At 46.7% G+C, this 23245-nt stretch overlaps 4 protein-coding genes across 11 annotated transcripts in view; 3 read left to right on the forward strand and 1 right to left on the reverse strand.

Annotated features, from left to right (window-relative positions):
* Nuak1 (Nuak family kinase 1) overlaps positions 1–6750 on the forward strand; it is a 28580-nt gene extending 21830 nt beyond the window's left edge. For all 3 annotated transcript variants that reach the window (XM_076806909.1, XM_076806907.1, XM_076806908.1), the window contains exons 11-12: positions 1651–5836; positions 5929–6750. In XM_076806909.1, the coding sequence (XP_076663024.1) occupies positions 1651–5836; positions 5929–6004 (4262 nt within the window). In that variant the 3' untranslated portion in view covers positions 6005–6750. The remainder of the gene's footprint in view (positions 1–1650; positions 5837–5928) is intronic.
* Positions 6751–6904: 154 nt separating this feature from the next.
* LOC143366152 (uncharacterized) lies at positions 6905–8318 on the forward strand. Its single transcript, XM_076806985.1, has 2 exons — positions 6905–8051; positions 8143–8318. Exons 1-2 carry the CDS (start codon positions 7810–7812, stop codon positions 8300–8302), a joined length of 402 nt encoding a protein of 133 aa, XP_076663100.1. The 5' UTR covers positions 6905–7809; the 3' UTR covers positions 8303–8318.
* A 43-nt stretch (positions 8319–8361) lies between these two features.
* On the forward strand, positions 8362–11036 carry LOC143366134 (uncharacterized). 6 transcript variants are annotated; one of them, XR_013084667.1, is made up of 8 exons: positions 8362–8791; positions 9285–9647; positions 9710–9829; positions 9900–10000; positions 10064–10405; positions 10476–10544; positions 10627–10774; positions 10898–11036. XR_013084667.1 is itself a non-coding variant. In XM_076806937.1 (8 exons), the coding sequence occupies exons 1-7, from the start codon at positions 8744–8746 to the stop codon at positions 10749–10751; spliced, it is 1176 nt and encodes a 391-aa protein (XP_076663052.1). In that variant the 5' UTR covers positions 8362–8743; the 3' UTR covers positions 10752–10774; positions 10898–11036. The 6 variants fall into 6 exon arrangements, 5 of the variants coding, with proteins under 5 accessions (XP_076663052.1, XP_076663055.1, XP_076663051.1 ...); XM_076806937.1 differs by having other exon boundaries at positions 10619–10774; XM_076806940.1 differs by lacking the exon at positions 10898–11036 and having other exon boundaries at positions 10476–10561; positions 10619–10778.
* LOC143366125 (nitric oxide-associated protein 1) lies at positions 10918–15173 on the reverse strand. Its single transcript, XM_076806918.1, has 5 exons — positions 13255–15173; positions 12044–12340; positions 11635–11959; positions 11196–11413; positions 10918–11121 (listed from the first exon to the last, which is right to left on the reverse strand). The coding sequence occupies exons 1-5, from the start codon at positions 14462–14464 to the stop codon at positions 10943–10945; spliced, it is 2229 nt and encodes a 742-aa protein (XP_076663033.1). The 5' UTR covers positions 14465–15173; the 3' UTR covers positions 10918–10942.
* Positions 15174–23245: the final 8072 nt, after the last annotated feature.

Below are 23245 nucleotides of genomic sequence, written 5' to 3' on the forward strand. Positions count from 1 at the left end.
TGCCTGTTTCGTGGCGTTCGAATGAAAATTACCCGAAGCGTAAAGCAGACCCTGGGTAAAAGAGAAACGAAAGATTGCAAACGATAGCGTCGGCTAGTTGAATGTTGAATGTCGTACTTACAATTAGGGCTGAGAATGTCGCCGACACGTTTGCCGTGCATTGGCTCTTCGCACTCGTCGCGCTTCTTTCGGCCGTTCGATTCAACTTTGCCAGTGTTTTCGTAACAAGAGTAGGGTAGATGTACCGTTTGCGGCCATTCCACTGTTTTCGGCCATGCGCATAATTATCTTATTTCTAAATTGCTTGCAGATCATTATGCGGAAAATTTCACATCATAAATATTTTGTTTGGTATATCGCCAGAAATATAAGGTTACATTTATTGCTTACCCGGAAAAATATTATATTTTTCAACCCTCGAGCGGGCGCGCTTTGCGAACTCCGTTCACCGATCCGCGCATTTCCTTCATTAGGTCTCGGTGAGACAAACATTCTCTCCGCGCGATCGTGGCGTGTTTCGAGAACCCTACGATGCTTGTGCCAGTTGATTTTCATTTTTCATCTTAAAAATGTTTCACGTATACTATTTCTGGTGTTTTTAAATACATTTACTGTATTTTTCGATGCATTGCTAATATTTTCCCATCGCATTTAATTTAAGTTACCACTGTCAACGGAGAAACCGTTTCTGAAGTGTAATATATATAAGGGGGCTGAAATGATTATTTTCAACTGATCAACTGAGTTCACCAAGCGCCTGCTCGTGTACCTCTCATTGGCGCGCCCGCCCCAGTGGCGGATTCAGGAGCCTTTCTTGGAGGGGGCGAAATATGTAAAAGTACATAAGTACATTTTTTAATCTTCCTTTACAATATTTAAAATTTCCTTGTAATTTATATTTTAATATCACTATCTGATACTATAACCTAAATAATTACATTCACATTAATTATGTATACAGAATAGTACACAGTGTCGTAATATTTTTCTTTTATTAGTCTTGGGAGAGGGGGAGGGGCGATCGCCCCTATCGCCCTCCTCTGGATCCGCCCTTGGCCCGCCCGAGGGTTAAGAAGTGGCCAAAACTGGTGCAATACCTTAAAGTGGCCACAAACGCTGCATCTACCCTACAGTTGGCGATAGTTTCTAATTGTTAATCCACCCCTATCTCCGTTCGCCTCTTTCTCCGATCTACGATTACCTATCGCACGCAGAAAAGTGCAAAGAGCCAAGCTTCCTCGGGTCACCTTCCGAGCGACATTCGGGCAATCGCGTAGACGATCTTCTTCCGCGCGGAACGGAACTTTATGCCAAAGGGTCGACGGAACAGATTAACCGTTAGGTCGGAGGAAACATTGGTCGGCGAAGTCGCGGACGCGACTAAACTGGAGAGTACTCGCGGTGCGGCGTGATCGTACGAGCAATGTTTCGTTCGCCGAATCTTTCGATTAGATTTATTTATTAATTCCCACCTGAAATTTTATATACCAGAAGCAACACGTTTCATGTATGTAGAAATAAAGGAGTGTAAATACCGAGGAAACGAGAGTATTTTGTCCGCTTGCATCCCGTAACGTCCGAGCGTCGCGGTTGTTGTTGTTTTTTTTTTTTTTAAAATTCGCCCAGACATTATCTCGCTCTTTTTTTCAGATAAAGTAGAACGCGAAGACATAGAAGCGGAGCCGACGCAAGTGGCGAAAGAGGCGCAGGAATCGTTAGAGCAGAGCTTTACGCCCAGCTTGGCCAGACGGCTGAGCAGAACGTTCATCGAGCAAACCAGACAATCCTTGCCGTACGAGACACGGTACCGGTCGCCGAGCCGGGAGACGGTCAGCTTGCTGGACACGTCCGAGGCCGGAGATCGGTCCGCGTCCACCATCTCCGATCAGACCGAGTACAAGCAACGGCCGGCCAACAGGTCCATCCGAAGGACCAACAGCCTCCTCGAAACAGCCAGCAGAGACAGAGACAGAGACAGGTCGCGCAGGTCACCGAGGCGAAGCGTCAGCCTGTTCGACGACGACTACGACGCTGACGAAGGCCATCGCCGCAACGACGAGAACGACGACGACGCGGACGTCGATGAGAGCAACGGCTACGACAAGTCGTTGCCGCCGTTCCCTGGACAGGCAATGACCCTCGGCAGAAAGTACAAGGACGCGTCGGCCACGGGCAAGCTTCGGCGGGAGAGCTTCCACCCGTACAGAACGGAGAAGATACAGGAAGAGACAACCGACGCGGACAACGGATCCGTCTCGGAGTGCACCTCCGTCTCTGTCTGCACCTCGAACACGAACCTGCAAGACGCGACCTCCAGCTTGTCGGCCAAGTCGTACGAGACCTCGCCCACCGAGTCCTCCTCCAATCCGATCGACTACAAGTCCATCTACGCCAGGTCCGACCATCTCTCCAGGAACTTCGAGAACAGGCTGCTAGCCGCGGAGAATCTGATCAAGGAGTCGAAGCTGAAGAACCTAGGACCGAGCAAGTTCAACCCGAACTTGACCACCAGCTACCGGGACACCGACAAATGCGAGAAACAGTCGTTGATCTCGATCGCCGAGGCGACTGGCTCCTCGGGCGTCTCCAAGCGACGGACCTGCATCCCAAGCCTGCGACTGCGCTCCGGCTCGCTGACAAGAGAGCCGCCCAGCCTGCTCAGCGATCGGCGAAAGTCATTCGCTGACTCGCAGGACCGCGGCCTCGGCTCGCGCGCCACCAGCCCCGAGAAATCCCTCCTGAGCAAGCTGTTCAAGGCCAGCGGCAACCGAGAAACCGACCCGAGGGACAAGGAGAAGGAGAAGCCGCAGAGGTCCAAGCAGCACCGGATATCGCGATTCCTGCGACCGGACTTCTTCGATACTCCCAGGGAGGAGAGCCGATACGTGAAGGAGAAGGAGGAGCAAAAGGCGGCGGAAAACGAGCGGCGCAAGTCCCGCTTCATTAAGAGGAAGAACGAGAAGAAATCGCAGGAGAACGTGGCCGAGCTGGAGAAGCGGGACAAGGAGCTGAAGAACGAGATCAACTCTCTGAGAAAGGATCGTCGCTCGGAAGATCGTTCGGAGGAGAAGTCCAGGGAGGACTCGTCGGAGGAATGTCGGCACGCGAAAGTCGAGCGGCAGGAGTCCCGAAGAAGCTTTCTCCATTCTTTAGAGAAGAAGCTGGAGAAGCTTGGATCGGGCGAGGACACGGTGGCGAAACCGGTGGCCAACGGTGCGGTGACGAACGAGGCCGTGCGCGAGCACTCGGCGCCTCCGGCCGCGGTTCCGTCCACCGGCGAGCCCAGCGGCGCTATCAAGAAAGCCATCAGCGTGGAGGATCTGTCCTCGAAGAAGCCACGGCCGTCCGAGCGTCAGAGCTCGGCCAAGAGCCGCGTGTCCTCGGTGTTAGGGTTGTTCAGGAGCGCGGACACGAAACAGGCCGCGAACGGAGTGGCGCGGGCGCAAAACGCGTTTCTAAGCAGGCTAAAGAAGAGCCCGCCGAAGAGCGCCCGAGCGGACGCGTCCTCCGTCGATGAGGCACCCTCCACCAGCAGCAAGATACCGACCAAGTTCGCCAAGACCGACTCCAAGTCAGCGAAGAAGCTCGGGGAGGCGAAAAAGCAGCCGGCTACCGCGGAGAAGCTCGGGCGAGAATCTCCGAAACGGTCTCCCTCCAAAGAGAAGCCGAAGCAGGAGAAATCTGCGATTAGCGCGAAAGAGAGGAGACCGTCGAACGAGAAGGAATCCAAAGAGACGAAGAGATCGCCGACAGACTCGCGCGAGATATCGAACGAGGGAAGAAATACGCTGGACGAATCTGCGGGCAAGCAAACGGAGGGCTTGTCTGGCGACGCTGCCATGGACAAGAAGCAGCTAAAGACGAAAAGGAATCGGTCGCTGGCAGAGAGCAGCTCGAGCATGGACGTGGCTAGACGCGAGGAGCCGGAGAAACTGGCTACACCGAAGAAATCGGTGAAGCCAAACGAGACTGCGGAGAGCAGCGACGCTGATGGAGCGAAGAAGAAGAAGAAGAAGATAGTACGGGTAGTGAAGAAGGTGGTGAAGAAGTCGTCCGACAGCTCTGAGAGCAAGACAGAGGAGAAAGCGAAATCGGGGAAAGCCCCGACGACCAAGAGGAGTCCCGAGCCGGCCGGTTCCGGCCTCGTCGCCAAGAACGGCGTCGGCTCGCAGCCGCTCGCCGGACGGTCCTCGTCGTCAGCGCGCTCTAGCCACACCGAGGCGAAGCTCGCGGAGCGTGCGGAGGTGGAGCAGAACGCGAGGCCCTCCACGAAGTCCCTGGGCAACTGCTTACCAAAGAAGCCGAGTCCAGGGAAATCCGCGGAGGAAGCGGCCGCGGCGGATACGAAGAGCCATCCGGAGTCGCAGCGCGCCAATCGGAGCAACCTGAAGCTAGACCTGTCCAAGATACCCCATCACTCGTTCAGGAACAACGCGGCCAAGAAGGACTCGCCAAAATCCGAATCGGACGGCTCCAAGTCGGCCGTCGAATCTCCAAAGACGGCCGCGAAAGAGGACGTTCCCGACAAGCTGATGGAGTGCCTGTCGAAAGTAACGCACCGCGCCAGCATCACTGGAAACAAGATAATCATCGATAAGCCGTTGCGTGCCAAAGACGTGGCCGAACTCAAGAGAGAGGTAACCGAGTGCGCTCGAATGATCGAGAGCCACGCGGAGTCCTCGAACAACGACGCGGCCACCCGGACGGCCCAACGGCTCGCCGATATAGGTGTACGGGAGACGTCGGACGAGAAGACGGAGGAACGGACACCACCACCGTCGCTGCCGGTCGACAGAGCCAGCTCCACCGAGACCACCGCCAAAAGTTCAAAAGGATCTCCGGTCGATTACGCGAACGAGCCGTTCTCGCCCGTCGACGACCCCAACAGCTTCGACTCGTGGTCGGTGAGCTCGGCGGAGTTGAATCACGCGCGACCCGACTTGCACTCGCCCACGTCCCCTTCTCATGCCCTTTTCGCCAGAACCGACAACTCGGACTCCGTGATCGACCGAATCCGCAGACGGAGCTTCTACTCGAGGTTCAACGACAGGAGACGACCGTCGTTGACGGCCCCTCCGCCGGGCCTCGGGCTAACCGCCAGCGCCACCTTGCCGCGGAAATATAGCTTCAGTGGACACCGAGAGAACCGCGATCGCAGCAAGTACGGAGCCACCGGCTACGGCTTGGCAGCCGCCTCCAAGACCAGGCACGGAGACAGGGGCTACAACTTGTACGGTGACGAAAACGTAGGAGTCGGCCGCAATAGGTCCCTAGAGAGACCTAATTGTAAGCTGTACTCCGATGCCAGCGCCTCCACACCGTACGTCACCGACCTGAAGTCGCCGACCGAGCATCTACCTCCACTTTCCTCCTCGTACGATCCGCTAAGGAGGTACCTCAGGTCCCCCACGTTCGACCTCTCCGCGTCCAGGGCGAAGTATCACAGCGCCGACTTTGGCGTGGACAGCGATCTAGGGAGCTACGGAAACTACAGGACCCCACTCTCGAGCTTGCTCAACGACACCGCGGCCGACAGCCACGCCACCGCATTCCCTTCGTCGACGTTACCGAGAAAATACGGCAGCGCCACCGTCTCGGAGCCCAAGACCGTGGAATACTACGAGGAGCTGCTGGCCCCGACCTGCTCGGACTACTTGCCGGTTAGGAGGTCGCCCATTTCCAGCGAGTATCTGAACAGGAGCGAGAACGGATACTACAACGGGAACGTGGGGGATCTCCATTTCCATGGGAGCAAACGCAAAGCTTACGCGGAGAGCAGCGCAAGCTCGGAGCTCGCAGAGCAGTCCGATCAACACGGATCCAGCGAGCAGAGAAGGTAACAGCTGGCTTTATCGAATCGCCCCTCCCAACTTGCGGAACGCTAGTTCGCGGTTTTCTCCTCCAACGTAATTCTCCTTCCACTTTCAGGAGCAACAGCGAAACTAAACACTTGCCATCGACTTCCGCGGAACCGACATGCACCGGTGCCGCCGATTGTAGCTAAGTCGGCCGTAAACTTAATCGCCGGCCAGATACCTACCTTTCCGCGTAAAGGCTGCGGTGCGCGAGCGTTCGTCCGTTGATCCGGGCCTATCGATCGAGAAAACAAAACGTCGATCTACCATCGATCAGAGCTCAACGATACACGGGACGAGTCGATTATTTATTTTCCGCGTCAACCGACACGCAACGAGACTACCGAATTCGACTCTGTGTCGCCTTAGAATAAAAAAAAAAAACTTACGAATATAAACCTACTATCGAAGATGGTTGGTCTTTCAACGATTACACCGACTTTATTCTAGTCTGTTAATTTAGTCGATACCAGCTGTGGTCGCGTCGACGCCCGTCGATAACGTCGCAACTGTAACTTTACCAAAGATTTTATACCGCGCCTAGCTCGCCACTGTTGTACCGTCTGTTACCAGCGATGTTTTTCGGAAAGCGACTGTAAATGAATTCCTAACGGTGGACGCATCGAGTAAACAGCCTAAACGACTTCATTTGCCCTTCCTCGACATTGACGAAACATGCGTCTACCGACTACCGCTTGCTCCCGTTGCAATCTACTGAATAGGTAGATTCGCAGGAATGATTGCTGTTGTGTCGTTAAACTATCGTTTACCGTTGCAGAGTTTCTTTCATAAATCCAACAACCACGCGATTGCAATCGTTGTTTTTTTATCATTACTGCTACTATCATTATCGTTATCATTACTATTATTATTATTATTATTACCGCTGCTACTACTACTACTATTACCATTATTATTACTGTTATCATTACTACTACTACTATTATTAATATTATTATTCCTGTGTTACGTAGAAGTGTGTCTTGTAAAAGTAACTACTTAAATTCTTCTTCTTGAGAAACCGCAGTTTCGAGAAGGTGTCTACTCGTGGCTAGTGCGAGCCACATTCACTGGATGTATGTACTACCGATCCTCCGTGCGCGCATATCTCTGTGTATGCGTGCAGTCGCGAGCCTACCGTGCGTCCGTTTCTTCTCTCTTCCGACCGTGAAACGCGCGAATGTTCGCAGAATGATCTTGGCTCCAGTATTTATAGAGATATAAGTAAAAGCATCGTAGCAGATTACGCTGGCCACTGGATTTTCACCAAGTGCGACATCCAGTAGCGAGTGTAGCGAGCAGGCCTAGTCGTAGGCGCTACCGACCATCGCGCTGCAGGAACGAGGATGCTGACCGAGGACTGCCACCTCCATACTCATCGAGCACCGCGTTTCCAGCGCGCGCTAGAAACTGAAAGGAAAAAGTGACGGCTACTTCGATTCCTCGCCGCGTCGATGATGCGTCCAGTAGGCACCTACTCGAATACCCGACCCCTTTCGTCTTAATTTGAAATCGCTGGAGATGTTGCGAGATGTTTGCAGCTATGGGAACCCACTGACTGATCAGCCACGGTCTTCCGCTTGTTATCATGTTATGTATGCGTTTTCTATTCATATACGTATTTTAAAATAAACATCGATACTCAAACGGTGTTATTACCCTCTTTCAACGTTTGCCCCTCGCGACAAGTTTACTGGAACACGATCGACTCGAGTTGGACGTTTCCTATGCACTACCAATTAGCATTCCGTGGCACTCGCGCTCGTCGCGTCTCAAACTTTCACGATCACTTCAGTCGACATTCGTATTTTTCGCGCACGCGAAATTTTCACGTATCCGGCCAAGCAATCCGACTTCTTTCCGCGGTTAACAAAAATTTCAGCGGCACGCACGAAAATCACAATTCATTCGCGGCCAACTCTGTCGACTCGTTCGAGAAAACCCTGTCGGCGTCATGAATCCTATAAAGCTCCGATTTTACACCGAGGTATTCGAGACGGAGAAGAAGTACATAAAGTTGCAAGAAAAGTTCGTGCCCATCGCGCGAACGATACCTCCGACCGGTAAGTTTTACGCGAAGCACGAGGTGATCCCGCTGTCCGAAGTTCGCCAGGACTACGTCGACTTGATCGCGAGGCGCACCATCTTGCTGCCCACGGATATTTACACGTTCAGGCCACCTACGGTTAACATGGAGTACGACCACTTGCGAGCATAGTGGTAACTACGCTCGACCACACGCAACGTCTTTCCGTTTCTGACGAAGGTTTACGCGTCTCGTCGCTAGATACGGCTGGTTCTCGGAACCCCTGACACCTCCGACGAAAGATCCGAGGCTATGTTTCCCCAGGACACAGGCGGACTTTATCGCGGCTGAGCTGCGAATCCGTCACATTAACAGAGGTCTACCAATGGAGAAGTTTGTCGGAGTGCCGTTCAAGCTTTAACGTCCTGTGGCGTTTCACCTTCAAGCCATCCAACGGAAAGTGGGCAGTGGCTGCGCGCGCGATCCGCCTCCTCCGTCCGGCGCCGCGTCCACTGAAGCACGCCGAAGCGATCGTCGCACTCGCGTCGGTAAAATTCAATATCGATGTTGTGCCATTCCCGTCTCCTGGCAACGAACGCAACGGCGGTGTGGTCCCACTTCAAGATGGCATAGACTCGCAAACCGCGCGTCCACGTTCATCCGAGGAGAGTTTTTTCGAACAGGGTCTGGGATCTCTTGGCAGAGTGTTCGGCGCGCGTCTACCGGAGAAATTAAAAAGTCGGTGATTCACGGTGCTGTTCGCTTGGTCGTGCCAGCGAAAGTTTATTAAATGGGCGAAACCAAGAGAATGATACCGGCGAAAAGATAGTGTGGCGTGCTGTGACAACTGGCGGTGACAGTCATGGCAGGACGAGGTTTCTGCGTGAAAGTGCAACTGGACCTGCACGCCGTACGTGTAGAACTGTAGACGATTAGTGATCCTCTAGGCAGTGATCGGAAGAACGTGTATTGTCGCTGATTGGTTGCCGCGATTTGGGGCAAAAGCGGAAGTAGACAGAGAAAGAAACTGTAAAAAAGAAAGAGACAGAAATACTGACAGAAAGAGAGAGAGAGAAATACTGATAGAAAGAGATAGATAAACGTTTAGGTTATGTTTATTTCCGGTTTTGCCCCAAATGGCTGCGGTTATGCCGATCCAGAGTTAGGAGCGATGGGGCCGCAGTGATGGAGGGGGAAACACCTATAGGAGTGGTGGTAATGTGTGCGTGACTGACGCAGGCGCAGTTCATGCACACAACCACCACTCCTGTAGGTGTTTCCCCCTTCATTCACTGCGGCCCCATTGCTCCTAACTCTGTGCCGAACACTCTCTGGAGGATCACTATAGAATATGATCCTCGGCCGATCGATGATCTATCATTTTAGATTAAACCATGTTTCAGATAACGTGCCCCGGAGTATGGCTGTGTCCTAACGGGAAAGTAGCGCTGCGAATGACCAGCCTTGGTTCCACCCTAGAATCTCACAGAGTATCACCGATTTTTCCACTATTATTTCACAACCAGTTTACCTTTAAGAAAACGTTCACACGGCTGGCTGGTGGTTTGACAGAGTTGCAACGGAGTTTGGAGCAAGAGTTTCTCTACGCGGAATTGATACAGTGGCTGAGCCCTTGCAACCGGGCTATCGTGTTGGCTTCGTTCGAAACCAACTTGGCGGACGTGCTGTACCCAGTGCCCAATTACAAAGGTTTACTGGCCGGAGTGGACGTAGACCTGCTTATGGACCCTGGCAAATATTTTCCTGTTAGTACCTAGGTATCTGCAGCATCCTGTTCCCTTGCTAATCGACTGGCCGACCGTTTCAGGGTATTATAGCGCCCAAAATCGAGATCTCAACCAAAACGGTGATAGAGGAGGTAGTGGGCGTTTGCGCGGAGAAAGTCAGCGGAGCGTACGTGGTCAATCCGAAAACGATCAACTCTCAGGTAAGAGAGTAAGTGATTAGAGTAGGTGCAGGCAATAACTATTAGAGGGTAAGCAATGCTTTCTTTTTAGCGAACACCCTGCGCTCATAGGAGGCGACCCGTTCAGGGTATCATCAGGCAAAGAAGAGTTTGTCACAGTCGAGCAAAGCCTCGAGTTCAAATCTGTCGACCGTAAGTAAAACGTGGTGGCGTTGCGGGAGAGTCGGGACCCCCACCAATTGTCTGCATTTTCAGCACGAGGTACCGGTGCAACGTAGAAAACTCGTGTCCAGGCCAAGACTCTCGACTTAACCTTTGCTACCATCCGTCGAAACCGAGGCCAAAGTGTCTACGCGATATTAACGCGAAACAAACTCACTACCCAGTACCATCCACTTGCCAGGACACGCATATCTTCGACAGCTGCCCCGTTTGCTCCAAATATAAATGCTACTTTTCCTGCGAATGCAGTGTATTAAACGACCAACGGCCAATCGATCGCGACCTTGATCGGCGCGACGAGTATCTGGAAGATGTGGAATCTGCGGATCGAGCCGGACACTTGCTGGATAACTGTCGCTGTTGCATCTGTGCCACGTAAGTTGAACGCAGGATTTCGTCATTTCTCAAACGTTGCCGATTAAAACTTGTCTTTACACTTTTACAGAATGCAAAGAGAGGCCCGATACCTTCGGGAAAAATTCTATTACACCGACAAAGACTGCAAAGCAAAGGCGTATGTCCTGTAATAGAGTCTGTGAACTGTTGGTAAAGCAAAGAACAGTTGAAACGTTTAAACCGAAACTTTAGTGTTTCAGGGTGCGATACTCTTTACGCGCGAGGTGAAAACGAAGCGAACCAAGGCTTTTACAAGAGTCTGCAACGATTCTACAAACGAATGTACAAACAGGCGAAAGTTCGTGCACAGGAAGCATATGATTGATACCGTAATCCTAGAAATGTTTCGTGAGTGATTGTCGTCGTAACGTAAATTGTCTAAAAATCCACAAAATAAATACCTACATCTCAACGTTTTCACCGGGCAACATCCATTGCAGATAAATCAAGCTTTGTCGATTTCTTTTACAGAAACAAATGTACTTGTTACATACGTAGAAAAGTTTGAAGCGTGCTTTATTTAACGTAGACTTGGCATCCCAACGAGTACAACGGAGTTCCTTTTAGTTTGAAGCCACGGAGAGCTACCGACTTCTTCAGCAACGCTGGAGTCCGTAAATAAATACCACGTCCCTGGGGCGTCCAAGCCCTCAGAGTAACCGTCTGCTGGTCGTGAGGTGTGATCGCGACCCAACCTATAGAATTATATACACGTATATCGATACGCAATTTGACTCTGCGTTTCCGGCGAGATTACCACGAAATTTACCTATGCTAGACAGTACGACATCAGCGGCGGATTCGTTCCTGTCGACGCCAGTCACCGTCACTTCCTTCGACTCCAGTCTCGGCCATACTTTTAATCGTTCCGGATCATTAGCCGGCACAACGAACGCTTCGGTATTTATCAACTGACCGTAAAGATCGTCCGCATCGGCGGTGTTACACATCGTAATTGGTAGCTCTTTGCTTGTAAATAGCGTGCACCTATTTAAAAAATAACACGCAATTGTTGGAAAGGAATGTTTAACGCTAAGCGAAATCGGGGTTTACGCTGCTAAGGATATTTCGTACGGAAATTGAATGTGAACTCGGAAGAACTCTTGAAAGTTCGAGTGAAGAAATCGGCGAGTTTTCAAGCGATTTGGATAGTATAGACGTTTCGAAACGTTTAAGGCTGTTCAGATGCGGTAAGACGAATGAAATACCGGATGTAAAGGTCTCCTCCTTCCACGAAGTCCAATCTGCCCATGCCAGCTACGAACACGGTTTCTGATGGTCTAAGAATGAACGTTCTCGGTGATATTATTCCTTCCGGTAAAGTTACCATTAGCTCGTCGGTCGTTAACAAATCCAGTATTTGATCCTGCTGAAGGGTACCCGGAGTGTCGTAACACCAACGACTCTCTCTATACTCTGGTCGAGATTCGTCGAGACCAACTTTTCTCATCATGGCTGAGTGTGACATTTCCGAGAAAGGATCGGTTTTAACATCCTCATCCGATCGACCAGTAAACGTTCTACCGACAGAGCCTACGAAAACATGCGCGTAAGAAACTTTGCATTTAAAAAATATATACGTATGTATGTACATTTACTTAGCTGACTCTCTACCACCTTCTAGGATCGCGTATTTCATATTCTTCGTCGTTTTAAGCTGATAATCTCTGTACTGTGACTCCGACATTTTACCAATTTGTTCTTCCTGCAACCTTTTCATCCTCAACATCCGTTTCTTAGAGTTTGGATTTAAAATAGGGAATTTCAGTAAATTCAACGTTGTTCCTGGCCAAGAAGATATCGTCGCGCGAGGCACCAGATCAACGGCCTGCACTTTACAGTAATCGGATTGTAATAACGTGTTGAACATGGATGACTTTCCAACATTTGTACATCCGATTAAATAAACGTCTCCTGAAATTTCAATAACTTGCTAGTTATTTGTGGTTTAAACAACTTTTACATAACGATTTGAAGCAGAACTAATAAATTCTAAAGGATACACGATTGTAACATCAATCATTCGAAAATTATGCGCTCTCACCGTTCGTAGATAAATGCTTTAGTTTCGTTAAAACGGCAATTGACACTTGGTGAAGAACTGACAAGGAAAGGTTCCCAGGTGTCCACTTCCGATTGCTTTGAATTTTGGATATGTTTTAGAGGACCGAAAAATAAGATATACGTGTTTTTTTTATATCGGCTCGTTTTCATATTTAGGGGGTGAAATCAACCCCCAAAATTATAAGATTTTCAGGTGTTCGTCTTCGATTGCTTTGGTTTTTGGATAATTATGACGCAAATGAAATTTATATGAAGTTTTACTTAACACAATTTTGTAACCCTTATGAACTTTGAGAGGTGGTTTCACCCCCGAAACATGTAAACGGGTAGAAATAAAAAGACACGCATTTCTTATTTTTTGGTCCTGTAAAACATATCCTAAATTCAAAACAATTAGGGGCGGACACCTAGGAACCTCTCCTTGTGAGAAACCTTTGGGTGATTAACCCTTTGGTGGGCGCGCCCGCGGCAATTAGCCGCAAATTTTATATTTCGTATATTTACTGTAAAAACGAGCAGCACATGGATGTGGACTAATTTCCTTTTTATTATCTTCATCGCCATTAATATTCTATGTTCTTTGAATAAAATATTATTAAGCAACTAATTTCGATTTTCTTCCGTGAAACCTAAAATTGTCAAAATTTAAAGGTGAAACAACGAGAACTCCGATTGCGATGTAAAAGCCGCTACGCGCCCACTCGTGCAAGTCCGAAGAGCGCGCCCAACGAAGGGTTAAAGCTATTTAACAGAAACTTGTATACCATTGTATCCCCATTTGTATTGCAATTTATTTATCAGTTCTTCTATGCCGTATCCAGTTTTCGCAGACGTGAGCGCGACATGCGTAACGTTCCCTCTTTTTATTCCCGTAACGTCCACTACGGTATCTACCAATTGCTTCTTGACATTGTCGAAAAAATGGGGACAATCCCTGGGCAACAAGTCGACTTTATTTCCAACCAGGAAGATAGGCGTAAAAGGATGCATGATGCTCTTTAAATTCGGCCAAATGCTACAAGGAAAGTCGGTTAGATCGACCAGCAAGAGAATCGCGCATTTTCTTCTTTTTATTACGCTTAACAGCTCTGGATAATCTTCCACCGATACTTTCACGTCTAGCGATGCATTGTATACTTTTAGAAAGTGACACCTCTGGCAGGTGAGAAATTTCAATTCTTCGCTGTCTCCCCGTAAAAACAATTCCGATGGTACGTAACCACCAACCCTTGGGTCTTTGCAGTGCAATAAAGCTCCGCATCCACCGCACGGTACAGAACTGATCTTCGACAGAGGGTCTGGCGTTCCGTAACAATCGTAGTTCTCCGTTTTCATTAAAGTATCGTCGTATTGCTCGAAATCAGACAACCAAGTTGGCGGAACTTTCCACCACTCTGCTTTTGCTACCGAGTTGCTCGAATTAACTTCCAAGAAATCATCGAAGGAGAGTTGACCTTCGCTTCCAGATAAGCTTTTCTTCGCCTCCAAGTATTTTTCATACAAGTTTTTGTAATCTTTGTTCAACAGAGGCGAAGTACTATTTTTCTCGTCATGGGTGGTTTCGTACGAATCTACCCTTGCGTATGGCATGTATATAGGTTTCCCATTTTCTGTCCTCACCTTCTCACGTTCTTCCTCATTTTCCTGAGAGGATATATCTCTCTCCTCGGCAGTATTATCTAACAGGACGCTGAGCGCGGTGTCGCCGACTAGCTTCTTCTTCATCATCATTTTTTTATACCAGATGTGTTGGATTTGCCTATATCGCCGCTTCGTACATAACAACTTCAGCTGTTCGAAATCCAAATAATCGCAATACAATAATTTGTCTCGCAGTGCGGCAACTTTTGGGTCCGTCTTAAAGTGCATGCTTCTGCAGATAACATTCCGCTTGGAACAGTATAATTCCAAGCTGCGATTAATACTCTGAACACCCAGTTGCAACAAGCGAAATCTAAATCTTGATGTTTGCATAGCGAATCATATAATCGCAAGCGTAACAATGCACGGACGCTTAACAATATCTTTACGAGCCTACTTTTATCGACAGCCCATTATCGTGTAATAGTTCCAACAAGACATGCGTATTATTTCGACGGCATGGTTTCGAAGTGGAAAAGAAATTACATAAATCTTGTCACGGAAAATTCACGTACGTATGAATCACACGTGAAATAAACAGTGGAGACTTAAAAATACAAGTCGTTTCGACGTGCAGTTAACCTATACATAATGTACTATGCACGTACAGACTTATTAAAAGTATACACGTGACGTTGTCGAGAATTACGAGTCGAACGCAACGGAACTATCGATACAGAACTGTGTTGACTATTGACACACGTTCTAAAATTAGTTAGAAACTATTATTCGAAAGAAATATGTTTGCCTCGCGGTTAAGTGCAAATGACGCACCAACGCCATTTATCATTATGATATATTGTATCATTTCCAGTTGAAAAAATTCAATGACACTTCTTTTGACTTGCTCGGTCGATCAACACGTTCGTCGTTCTGGTCGTTCACTATATCGATAAGTCGTCACATGTTTAGCTTCGATACAGTAAGTAAAAGTGGCCGAACGAATCGATGCGCTGCGGTAGCTACAGATAAAGGCTCGAATGTCTTCTAAATACATTTACGTAATTGCATTCGTTTTTCATATTCGATAATCAAGCGTTATCTGCCTATAGTTAGTCAAGTAAAAAAGAAACGTAGCAGAGGAATGTCTACGTGAAAGAGAAGATACTATGTTGTTGCATTTCCTCTTCTCTGTGCATATATGTACATCTACATACATATGCATATATGTATTTCCGAATGCCTCCTGCGTCGCAGTCGCCAAACGGCCAAAAGCCTCCCTCATTCTGGCTCCGACGCAGTCCCCGGAAAGGCCTAATTTATCACATCCCCGAGTGTCGATCGCTTTCTCTTCCCAAGCCTCGCGTTGACAAAGCAACCTTTGAAAAACACTTCCGAGGAACGGCCGGTCTCATATTTTTTACACGCTATTTACCATTCACTGCTTCCAATGGGAATTGTATCTCGTTGGTGTAAATGAAAAACACGTGATTGATCGAAGTAGCGAGAAAATAAGGGAGCACAAGAGGAAGGATGGGGCAGGAACATAGTAGAATCCGTATCGGTCGAAGACACGAAAGTCGGTCAGGGCTGAATATATATGTGTGTAAGTACATAGATAGTATGTACCTGAACGGCGGCACGTACGCCGTGCCGCGTCGCGCGCCGCCGTGCCGTGCCGCGACGGAGCATGCCACACCACATCACACCACGCCACACCACACCACGTCACACTACGCCATGCAACATGATGCAACACACTGCCAGATGCCGCCTCCCCGATGTTGTCGTTTTTATTCTCGACAGTCTTGTTTTGAAGGTTCCTCGAACAATTAATTTGTGCTACGTGACTGGGTGCATGTTTATCTCGTCATGCAGCGACACTGAAATAAGTCAGAAAAATTCAAGCAGACACACATGCATAAAAAATATACATATGTATGCAACGCAGCTGACATCAGCTTGCCCTATAAGCTGTTTTAGCCGACTGCTAATAATAAATTCACTTATCGAAACTAGCACGAACTTTTTATTCCTCTATTCCTATGTAAAATTCATTGGAATATTCAGAACGTGTATAGTTTACGAAGCCTATTTAAATTTAGATTAGCTTAGCTATGGCTGAAGAAAGAGTTTCCGTCGTTCACATTAATTTATCGTTTAAATAACGCACATGCACGTACGACTGATCGGGCCAAACAACGATGGTACCTTATTAGGTTACGAACGGTCGGTTTTAGGGCAAAATAATTCAAGGTGCATACACGTAGATGAAGCTTAGAAGTATTTATCAAGAAAGTGTACACGTACGTACTACGTCATTAGTGGCATATATGTACAATGCACACACACTATACATACGTGTATATAACCTCAACGAGCTTAACTGATGTCAGCTGCGTGCGATTTATTTTATGCCTACATGCGCTTCCCCGCTGTCGATTGAATAGGAAAAAAAAAGTAGGATAATGTAAGGTCACATTCCCCTTCGAATCATTCGCATTTCACTCCACTATCGCGAATTCGCGATCACGACTTCTCGACCAAAGAATTCCTTGTAGCGTAGGGCATGAGGTCGTTGAAACATATTTTCATATTTTCCGTACACAATCATCCTTTTCCGACGCGCAAGCATATTTATAGAACGCGTTCCCTTGAAACTTGAAAGAGGCATACATGCAACCGATACGAATCGCGTGTACGTATCTGTGATTCTTCTTTGTACGCAACGGAGACTTTCCAATCGAATTCTTAATAAAACGTGGCAGTCATTTCGCTGCTATTCGCCTCGTAGAAGCGAGCAGCGACACACTACAATATTTACACAATTCTTTATTGTTGAAATTACACCGGCTGGTTCTTTGTTCTATGGTACTATCGATCGATGTTCTACGTTCTATGCGGTAGGTAGATGGTAAACCCAGCGCCCCACAGTATTATGCGCTCCAGTGTGCGGTCTCTTTCCGAATTATAATTTAGCCTCGATTACGTCGAAGTAGTAACTACTCGAAAGACTATAAAATAGAGTGTAAATTTTTTAACTATGCGCTGTTATGATTGGTTACACCCGCGAGCACGTGAATAGATGGAGACGAGAATTGAGATGACAAAAAGCGAGTATGCGAGAGCCGATCGAGACATCGTGCAGCGTGGCGCGGCGCGGCACGGCTCGGCGCGGTCGTTTCCACATGTCGAAGCACACGCATCTGCATGTGTTGACTGTTGGATGCATCGCGTAGGTACATATGCATACATAGACAGCGTCTAGTTGGTAAGTAGTTGTACCCATACATAGGTAAGCTGCACGGTACGTGCTGTTGTTAGTCCAAGCAGAGTACAATATGAGGAGTGGTCTAGGACGGCGATAGGGGTGCGGGGCGAGGAGGGTGGAGGAGTTGGAAGTGGAGGTGGAGAGCGTGGAGAATCGCACGTCAACCGAGAAATTATTGCGGATGGTCAGAAGAGTGTCGTTAGTTGCCAACTACCGACAAACCGCTCACGTCAATTAAATCCGTATACTTATGTACCGATGAACCGTGAGTCTTCTGAATTCTGAATGTCAATTCTTTCCAGCAGATATCGAATGACACTGTTAACTTCTATAAATAAAACTTATTTACTCAACTTTTAATTTTCAAATCATTTCTTCTCTATTTTCAGCTAACTTTGCACATCAACACTTCAACACTGTTGTAAAAGTTCAGTTTTAACTTTCAAAGTAAAACATAAAAAGTCATAATTATTTGTTAACACATTTTTTTGTTAACTTTAAGAAAAGCATTATCCTTACAAATATTTGTACAGAACTTGGCCGAACGGTACAAGGTTTCAACTTCAAAGTTCGAACCTACATATATGTACCTACTGTATGTACCCCATAACGGAAAATCTGCTTGCAACAACTTTCACTTTTTCCAAGCAGAATGAACGTCCACATTCAACCTGCAACTATTTTCTACCTCCAAGAAAATAAAATTTTCCTATTTATGCAAAAATGTATCGAATAAAAGTTTCAGTGAATACACTTCATTGTACATATAACTGTTCTCTTGCAAAAACTCAGTGGTGGGTTTAAGAAAAAAGGCCCAGGTGGCAAACGTTCTGAGGGGCCCATTTTTTCGGGAAAATGCGGAGGTAGTTTACTAAAAGCGGGCTAAGCGTAGTAGTACTGAACAAAAAATAGTTTAGATAAAATCAAATTTTTTAAGGATGGGGCCCTAGGGGGCCTTCTGGAGGGGCCCATTTTTCAGGAAAATAAAGAGGTAGTTTACTAAAAACGGTCTCGTTGTAGTAGTACAGAAAAAATATACTTTGGATAAAATCATAATTTTTTTAAGGATGGGGCCCTAGGGGGCCTTTTGGAGGGGCCCATTTTTTTAGGAAAATGAAGAGGGAGTTTAATAAAAACGGTCTCGGTGTAGTAGTACAGAAAAAATATAGTTTGGATAAAATCATAATTTTTTTAAGGATTGGGCCCTGGGGGCCTTCTGGGCAGGTCCCAGGCGGCAACTGCTCACCGGCGGCCCTGTTAAATTTGCCACTACAAAAACTACTGTCATTTCGTAATTAATTGTAACAGTTTTAACGGTTTCATTCGATCTTGAGCTTCGAATCATTGAAATGACACGACTTCGAATCCGAATGCTTCCAATCATTGGCATTTCTCAAGAGTATCGAAATACGTACAATATGTATACCCATGTGTGTGCGCGTAGCTCTACGATCGTGGCTGCAAAGCTTGGAAAAATCCTTGACGTAAATCTAAAGTTTTGCCTTTTAATTCTTCGGGTGGCGTTAAGATAAACAGCAAACAAATCACGTTCGACAACGGGCAGTGTATTTATCCGTCTCGGATATTTCGAAGGAAACGTCAGATCGTTAGGAACTCGTAAACCGAGTTAACAGACTTGAAGATATGTAATCGCGAGCGGGGATTAGCATGCGTCAGCGTTCGTCGTATAGAAGCGACGAATTGCGCGAAACACGATCCCCGTGATAAAACCGTTCTGCTTGCACACTACACTAAAAACAGTAAAAGCGAATAAACAACGAAACGAGAAGACGCAGCGAGGATGTATGCGCTTTGTTTTTCTCACATCTCACGATTTTCAAGGCTTCGAGGTTATTAAATGATTTGCGCGACAAGCATAGTACCTATATATACGATACTGTTGGTCGTTTGAAAACTTTCGACCGTCATCGAAATTTACAAGTAGGAACGACACATTTGCCGAGCATGCCGGGGTCAGCTGTACCTCGGAACAATTCGCAACGGAAAGCAACAAAAGAAAAGCCCTTGAGAATTTGAAAAGCGCGACGAGTGGCAGAAACACGTCCATAGAGAACGTTATCCGCGAGGGGACGGTTGCCCGACTCGAAATGAGTCGAAAAAGGTCGGCTTGTAAAGCTGGCCGGGTCTGGCGGACACGTGTCCTCTGTAGCCTGTACGTATAAAAAGTTCGAAAACCATGGTCTGACTTTCCTACATATGCATAGCACGTAAAGGCGGAAGCACACATTCGGCATTCGGCGAGCAGCTTCGTGTGTGGACCTAGCGACGTGGGCAAATGTTCCCCATTCGCTGATTATTTATCAAATGTTTGCGCGAGCTTCTGTAATAAGTACTGCTGCACGCCGAATGCCGAAACGTCCTACCAATAGTAAACAGTCAACAAGGAGCTCGCAACGAAAACAAGTTACCGAGTCCGACCACGGAGCAAAGAAATCTTGTCGACTAAATATTTTTTAGAAGCGTTTAAAAGGTCGATGGAACACTCAATTCACGGATCTGTTTCGGATGAAAAGGACACGCGTTTCTTCGCGATCGGTAGGTATCGCTTGTTTTTCGTAGAAACGTGGTTGAATGAAATCCCGAATGCAACGCAAAGCAAAGAATGCATCGACGCGATGACTCGCGTGACTCGCGAGGACGTGAGCAGCGTGGAACAATTGAACGAACGTTCTCGCTCGTTCGCTCACGCTGGTCGCGAGAGGGGGAAGTAGTAGCTTGGGGGCAACGCAATGCGTTGCACGTTGCACGGAATCTGTAATCGAGCCAATCCTTGCATCGTGCGTTTAGCAGTTCAGCAGTTTAGCTGTTCACGTTGGCCTCCACGTCAGACGGTTCTTCTTTGAGTATACTCTACAAGCTGATCATGGCCGAGTTACAATCAGTGCCTCCGCTGATAACCCAATGCTGCGTATGCCGGAAAGAGAATTATACATATATGTCCAGTATCTGATCTGGAAAGAGATACGTACATCTCGTCTCTGGCCGTTTCTGCTCGTTTCTTCCTGTTTGAAAAAAAACTGCGTATACATATGTATGTATACCAGGGTGGCTCTTACTTTCCACTTTTGAATTTTCTTCAGGGCACCCTTCAGAACAGTTCCAAATAATTAAAAAAAAATCTGTGCAAAGTTTGAGCCCGATCGGATAACAGCAAAAGGGCTCCTGCACCCTTGAACATTTAAAAAATTATTTAACAACTAAAAAAAGTCGATTTTATATAATATCCTCCAAGTTATTGATTATTTAAAAAAAATATGTGAAACAAAAGTCGTAGATCCGGACAAGGAACATATTTTGTTGTATTACTTTTTCTCGTACGAGAAACGGTTTTCGAAAAAAGTAAAAAGAAACTGAGAAAAAACTTTTCTCTCAAATTCTGAAAGTTTAAATGCTTCTAGAACACTTTTTATTTATGAAGGGAAAAAATGGAATTTTTATTTTCCAGGACTATTTTTTAATCATTTAAGAGGGGCATATACCGAAATATGACAAAAAATACAAAAAATTCCGTATTTTCAGTGTTTGATATGTCATGAATGTTTCCTGAAAATTTGGGACCGAAATTCGCAAAAATATCGAAGATCTGGACATCAGAAGTGAGGTATTCATATGCATTTTTCTCGAAATCATGATTTTCAAACATGTTACTCCACGATTACACAAAAACTATTCAACCGATTTACTTCAAATTTTGCATTGCTGTAGGATACACTATTACTCAGGTTTTTGGCAGCGCGGATTTTTTATTTGATTCACAGTTTCTTTCTTATTGCCTAAAAAGTGCAATATTTCATGTCCGATTTTTTTGAAAATAAGAAAAAAACATTTTTATCTTTTTGGCATATTTCGGTATATGGCTCCCTCTTAAATGTTTAAAAAATACTCCTCGAAAATAAAAATTCAATTATTTGTTCACCTTCACCAATAAAAAGTGTTCAAGCAGCATTTAAACTTTCAAAATTTAAGAAAATTTTTTTCTTTCCAGTTTTTCGAACTTTTTCGAAATCCGTGTGTCGCACGAGAAAAAGTAATACAATATAAAAGACGCCCCTTGTCCGGATCTACAACTTTTGTTTTACATATTTTTTCATATAATCAATAACTTGGAGAATATTATATAAAAACGACATTTTGAGCTGTTAAATAATTATTTAAATGTTCAAGGACCAAGGGGCACCGTTTCCCGTTATCCGATCGGGCTCAAACATTACACAGATTTTTTTTTAATTATTTGGAACTATTCTGTAGGGTGCCCCGAAGAAAATGTTGAAAACATTTTTACCAAAATTAAATAAGAGCCACCCTAATGTATACATGTACTATATACCAACGACGATGCCCCACTAAAACATCAGCGAGGCGATCGGTCCATCGATACCCGAGCACGTCATTCACCGAGCCTAACCTTCCCGGGAAATTCTCCAACTTGCGAGGAATTCCAACTTCCAACCATTCGTTACACTTTTCAACTCGGAATTTCCAGTTCGCAGTTGACCGTTCAACTTTTCCGAATCAAGAACGTTGAAACATTTTCGAAGAATCGCGCGTGGAATCACGCCGGTCCCTATCCCTAAGCTTGGTAAATTCTGCAATTTCCAAAGTCCTCGATGCCTGCGGAATTTTTTTACCTTATATCATACATACGTGCATCGACGGAGGAAAAAGGGGCAACGTTCCGCTGCATATACTTCGCTCGCGTACATTTCGCTAATTAGGTCGAGAGCGAAGTAAAGGCGCGAATGGCGAGCTCTCCGAGACGTAATTTCTAGCGGTTATATGCGTGCGTTATATACCGCAGTATATGCCTACCTTTGTACACACATGTCTACATATATACGTAAATACTTATAGACGGACGGAAGGACGGAGGGACAAAATCTGTAACCGCCTAGCCGGCTGGCACGTTCGCCTCTGGTAAACACATATACATATAGGTATCCACGATGCACAAACTATATATCCTGCCGCGTATACGATATTATGCGCACGGGATAACGAAGCGTTTCTACAGCCACAAATGCAGATACACATACTATTTGTACGTAGGTATCTACAGCAAGATCGTACAAGCCATAACTGCGCCTATCTACAAGTTCACCGGCAAAGATTCTCCAACGTGTCGTCTCGTTGTCGAGAATGTCGCGTCGTAAGCCTGGCTTGGACTCGCGAGCGAGTTGAACTCTAGAGAGTTGGTAGTTGCGGTACCGTTTAGTACTTATATACTCTCTCCGAGTCGCATTATTCCATTGGCATCGGCATCGGTGCTCCGCGCTCGCACGTCCCCACGACGGTCTTTTATCGTCAGCGCGACTATGCTTCTTTACCCACGAATAGAGGCAGAAAAGCGTCGAATTCGTGTCTCGAAATAACTATCCAAATGTGTTTATGGCCCCAGGCGTGCTACGACGGATTTGAAGTAACGTGGCGCGATCGAACTATCGTCCGTTGCGATTCCTTCTTGTCTCCGACCTAACCCAGACCTAACCCTATTATTTTTTAAAGAAACTCGCCGTTTCTTCGTGGTCCAGGTTTCCTCGAGTCGCTAAATTAACGTGCAGTGCGATAATGGTAGACCAAGAATGGTGAGCAGGCATGTAAACTGAAATCAGAAAGCGCTGTAGTTAAGTACCTAATTACAACGGAGATCAATGCACCTCGTGCCTGTAATGATTAATCGAAACCGAGGGTGCTGCGGTGAAAGGCAAAGACGGCTGATAAAAATAGAAATTGTTGTTTCTACGATCAGAAAATAGAAAGACTTTTATAACAGGGCAAATTGTCATTTTCGTCCACGAAATGGATCCAAATCGCTCTTTCGCGTCTGGCACGAATCCCGCATTTAGCGTATCGTTATAAATATCTCGCACGTTAGCTTAGCTCTC

Source organism: Andrena cerasifolii, chromosome 2, assembly GCF_050908995.1.
Source record: "Andrena cerasifolii isolate SP2316 chromosome 2, iyAndCera1_principal, whole genome shotgun sequence".
Taxonomy (NCBI): domain Eukaryota; kingdom Metazoa; phylum Arthropoda; class Insecta; order Hymenoptera; family Andrenidae; genus Andrena; species Andrena cerasifolii.

What these genes read in the sequence shown, in the direction of transcription:
- LOC143366152 (XM_076806985.1), top strand. Translation starts at nt 7,810, where the DNA reads ATGAATCCTATAAAGCTCCGATTTTACACCGAGGTATTCGAGACGGAG. An exon ending in CCACCTACGGTTAACATGGA is followed by an intron (nt 8,052 to 8,142) that starts GTACGACCACTT and finishes TCTCGTCGCTAG; the next exon opens with ATACGGCTGGTTCTCGGAAC.
- LOC143366134 (XM_076806937.1), top strand. Translation starts at nt 8,744, where the DNA reads ATGGCAGGACGAGGTTTCTGCGTGAAAGTGCAACTGGACCTGCACGCC. An exon ending in TGCAACTGGACCTGCACGCC is followed by an intron (nt 8,792 to 9,284) that starts GTACGTGTAGAA and finishes ACCATGTTTCAG; the next exon opens with ATAACGTGCCCCGGAGTATG. An exon ending in CGAAAACGATCAACTCTCAG is followed by an intron (nt 9,830 to 9,899) that starts GTAAGAGAGTAA and finishes CTTTCTTTTTAG; the next exon opens with CGAACACCCTGCGCTCATAG.
- LOC143366125 (XM_076806918.1), bottom strand. Translation starts at nt 14,464, where the DNA reads ATGCAAACATCAAGATTTAGATTTCGCTTGTTGCAACTGGGTGTTCAG. An exon ending in ATACAAATGGGGATACAATG is followed by an intron (nt 12,341 to 13,254) that starts GTATACAAGTTT and finishes TTGAAATTTCAG; the next exon opens with GAGACGTTTATTTAATCGGA. An exon ending in GAAATACGCGATCCTAGAAG is followed by an intron (nt 11,960 to 12,043) that starts GTGGTAGAGAGT and finishes ATGTTTTCGTAG; the next exon opens with GCTCTGTCGGTAGAACGTTT.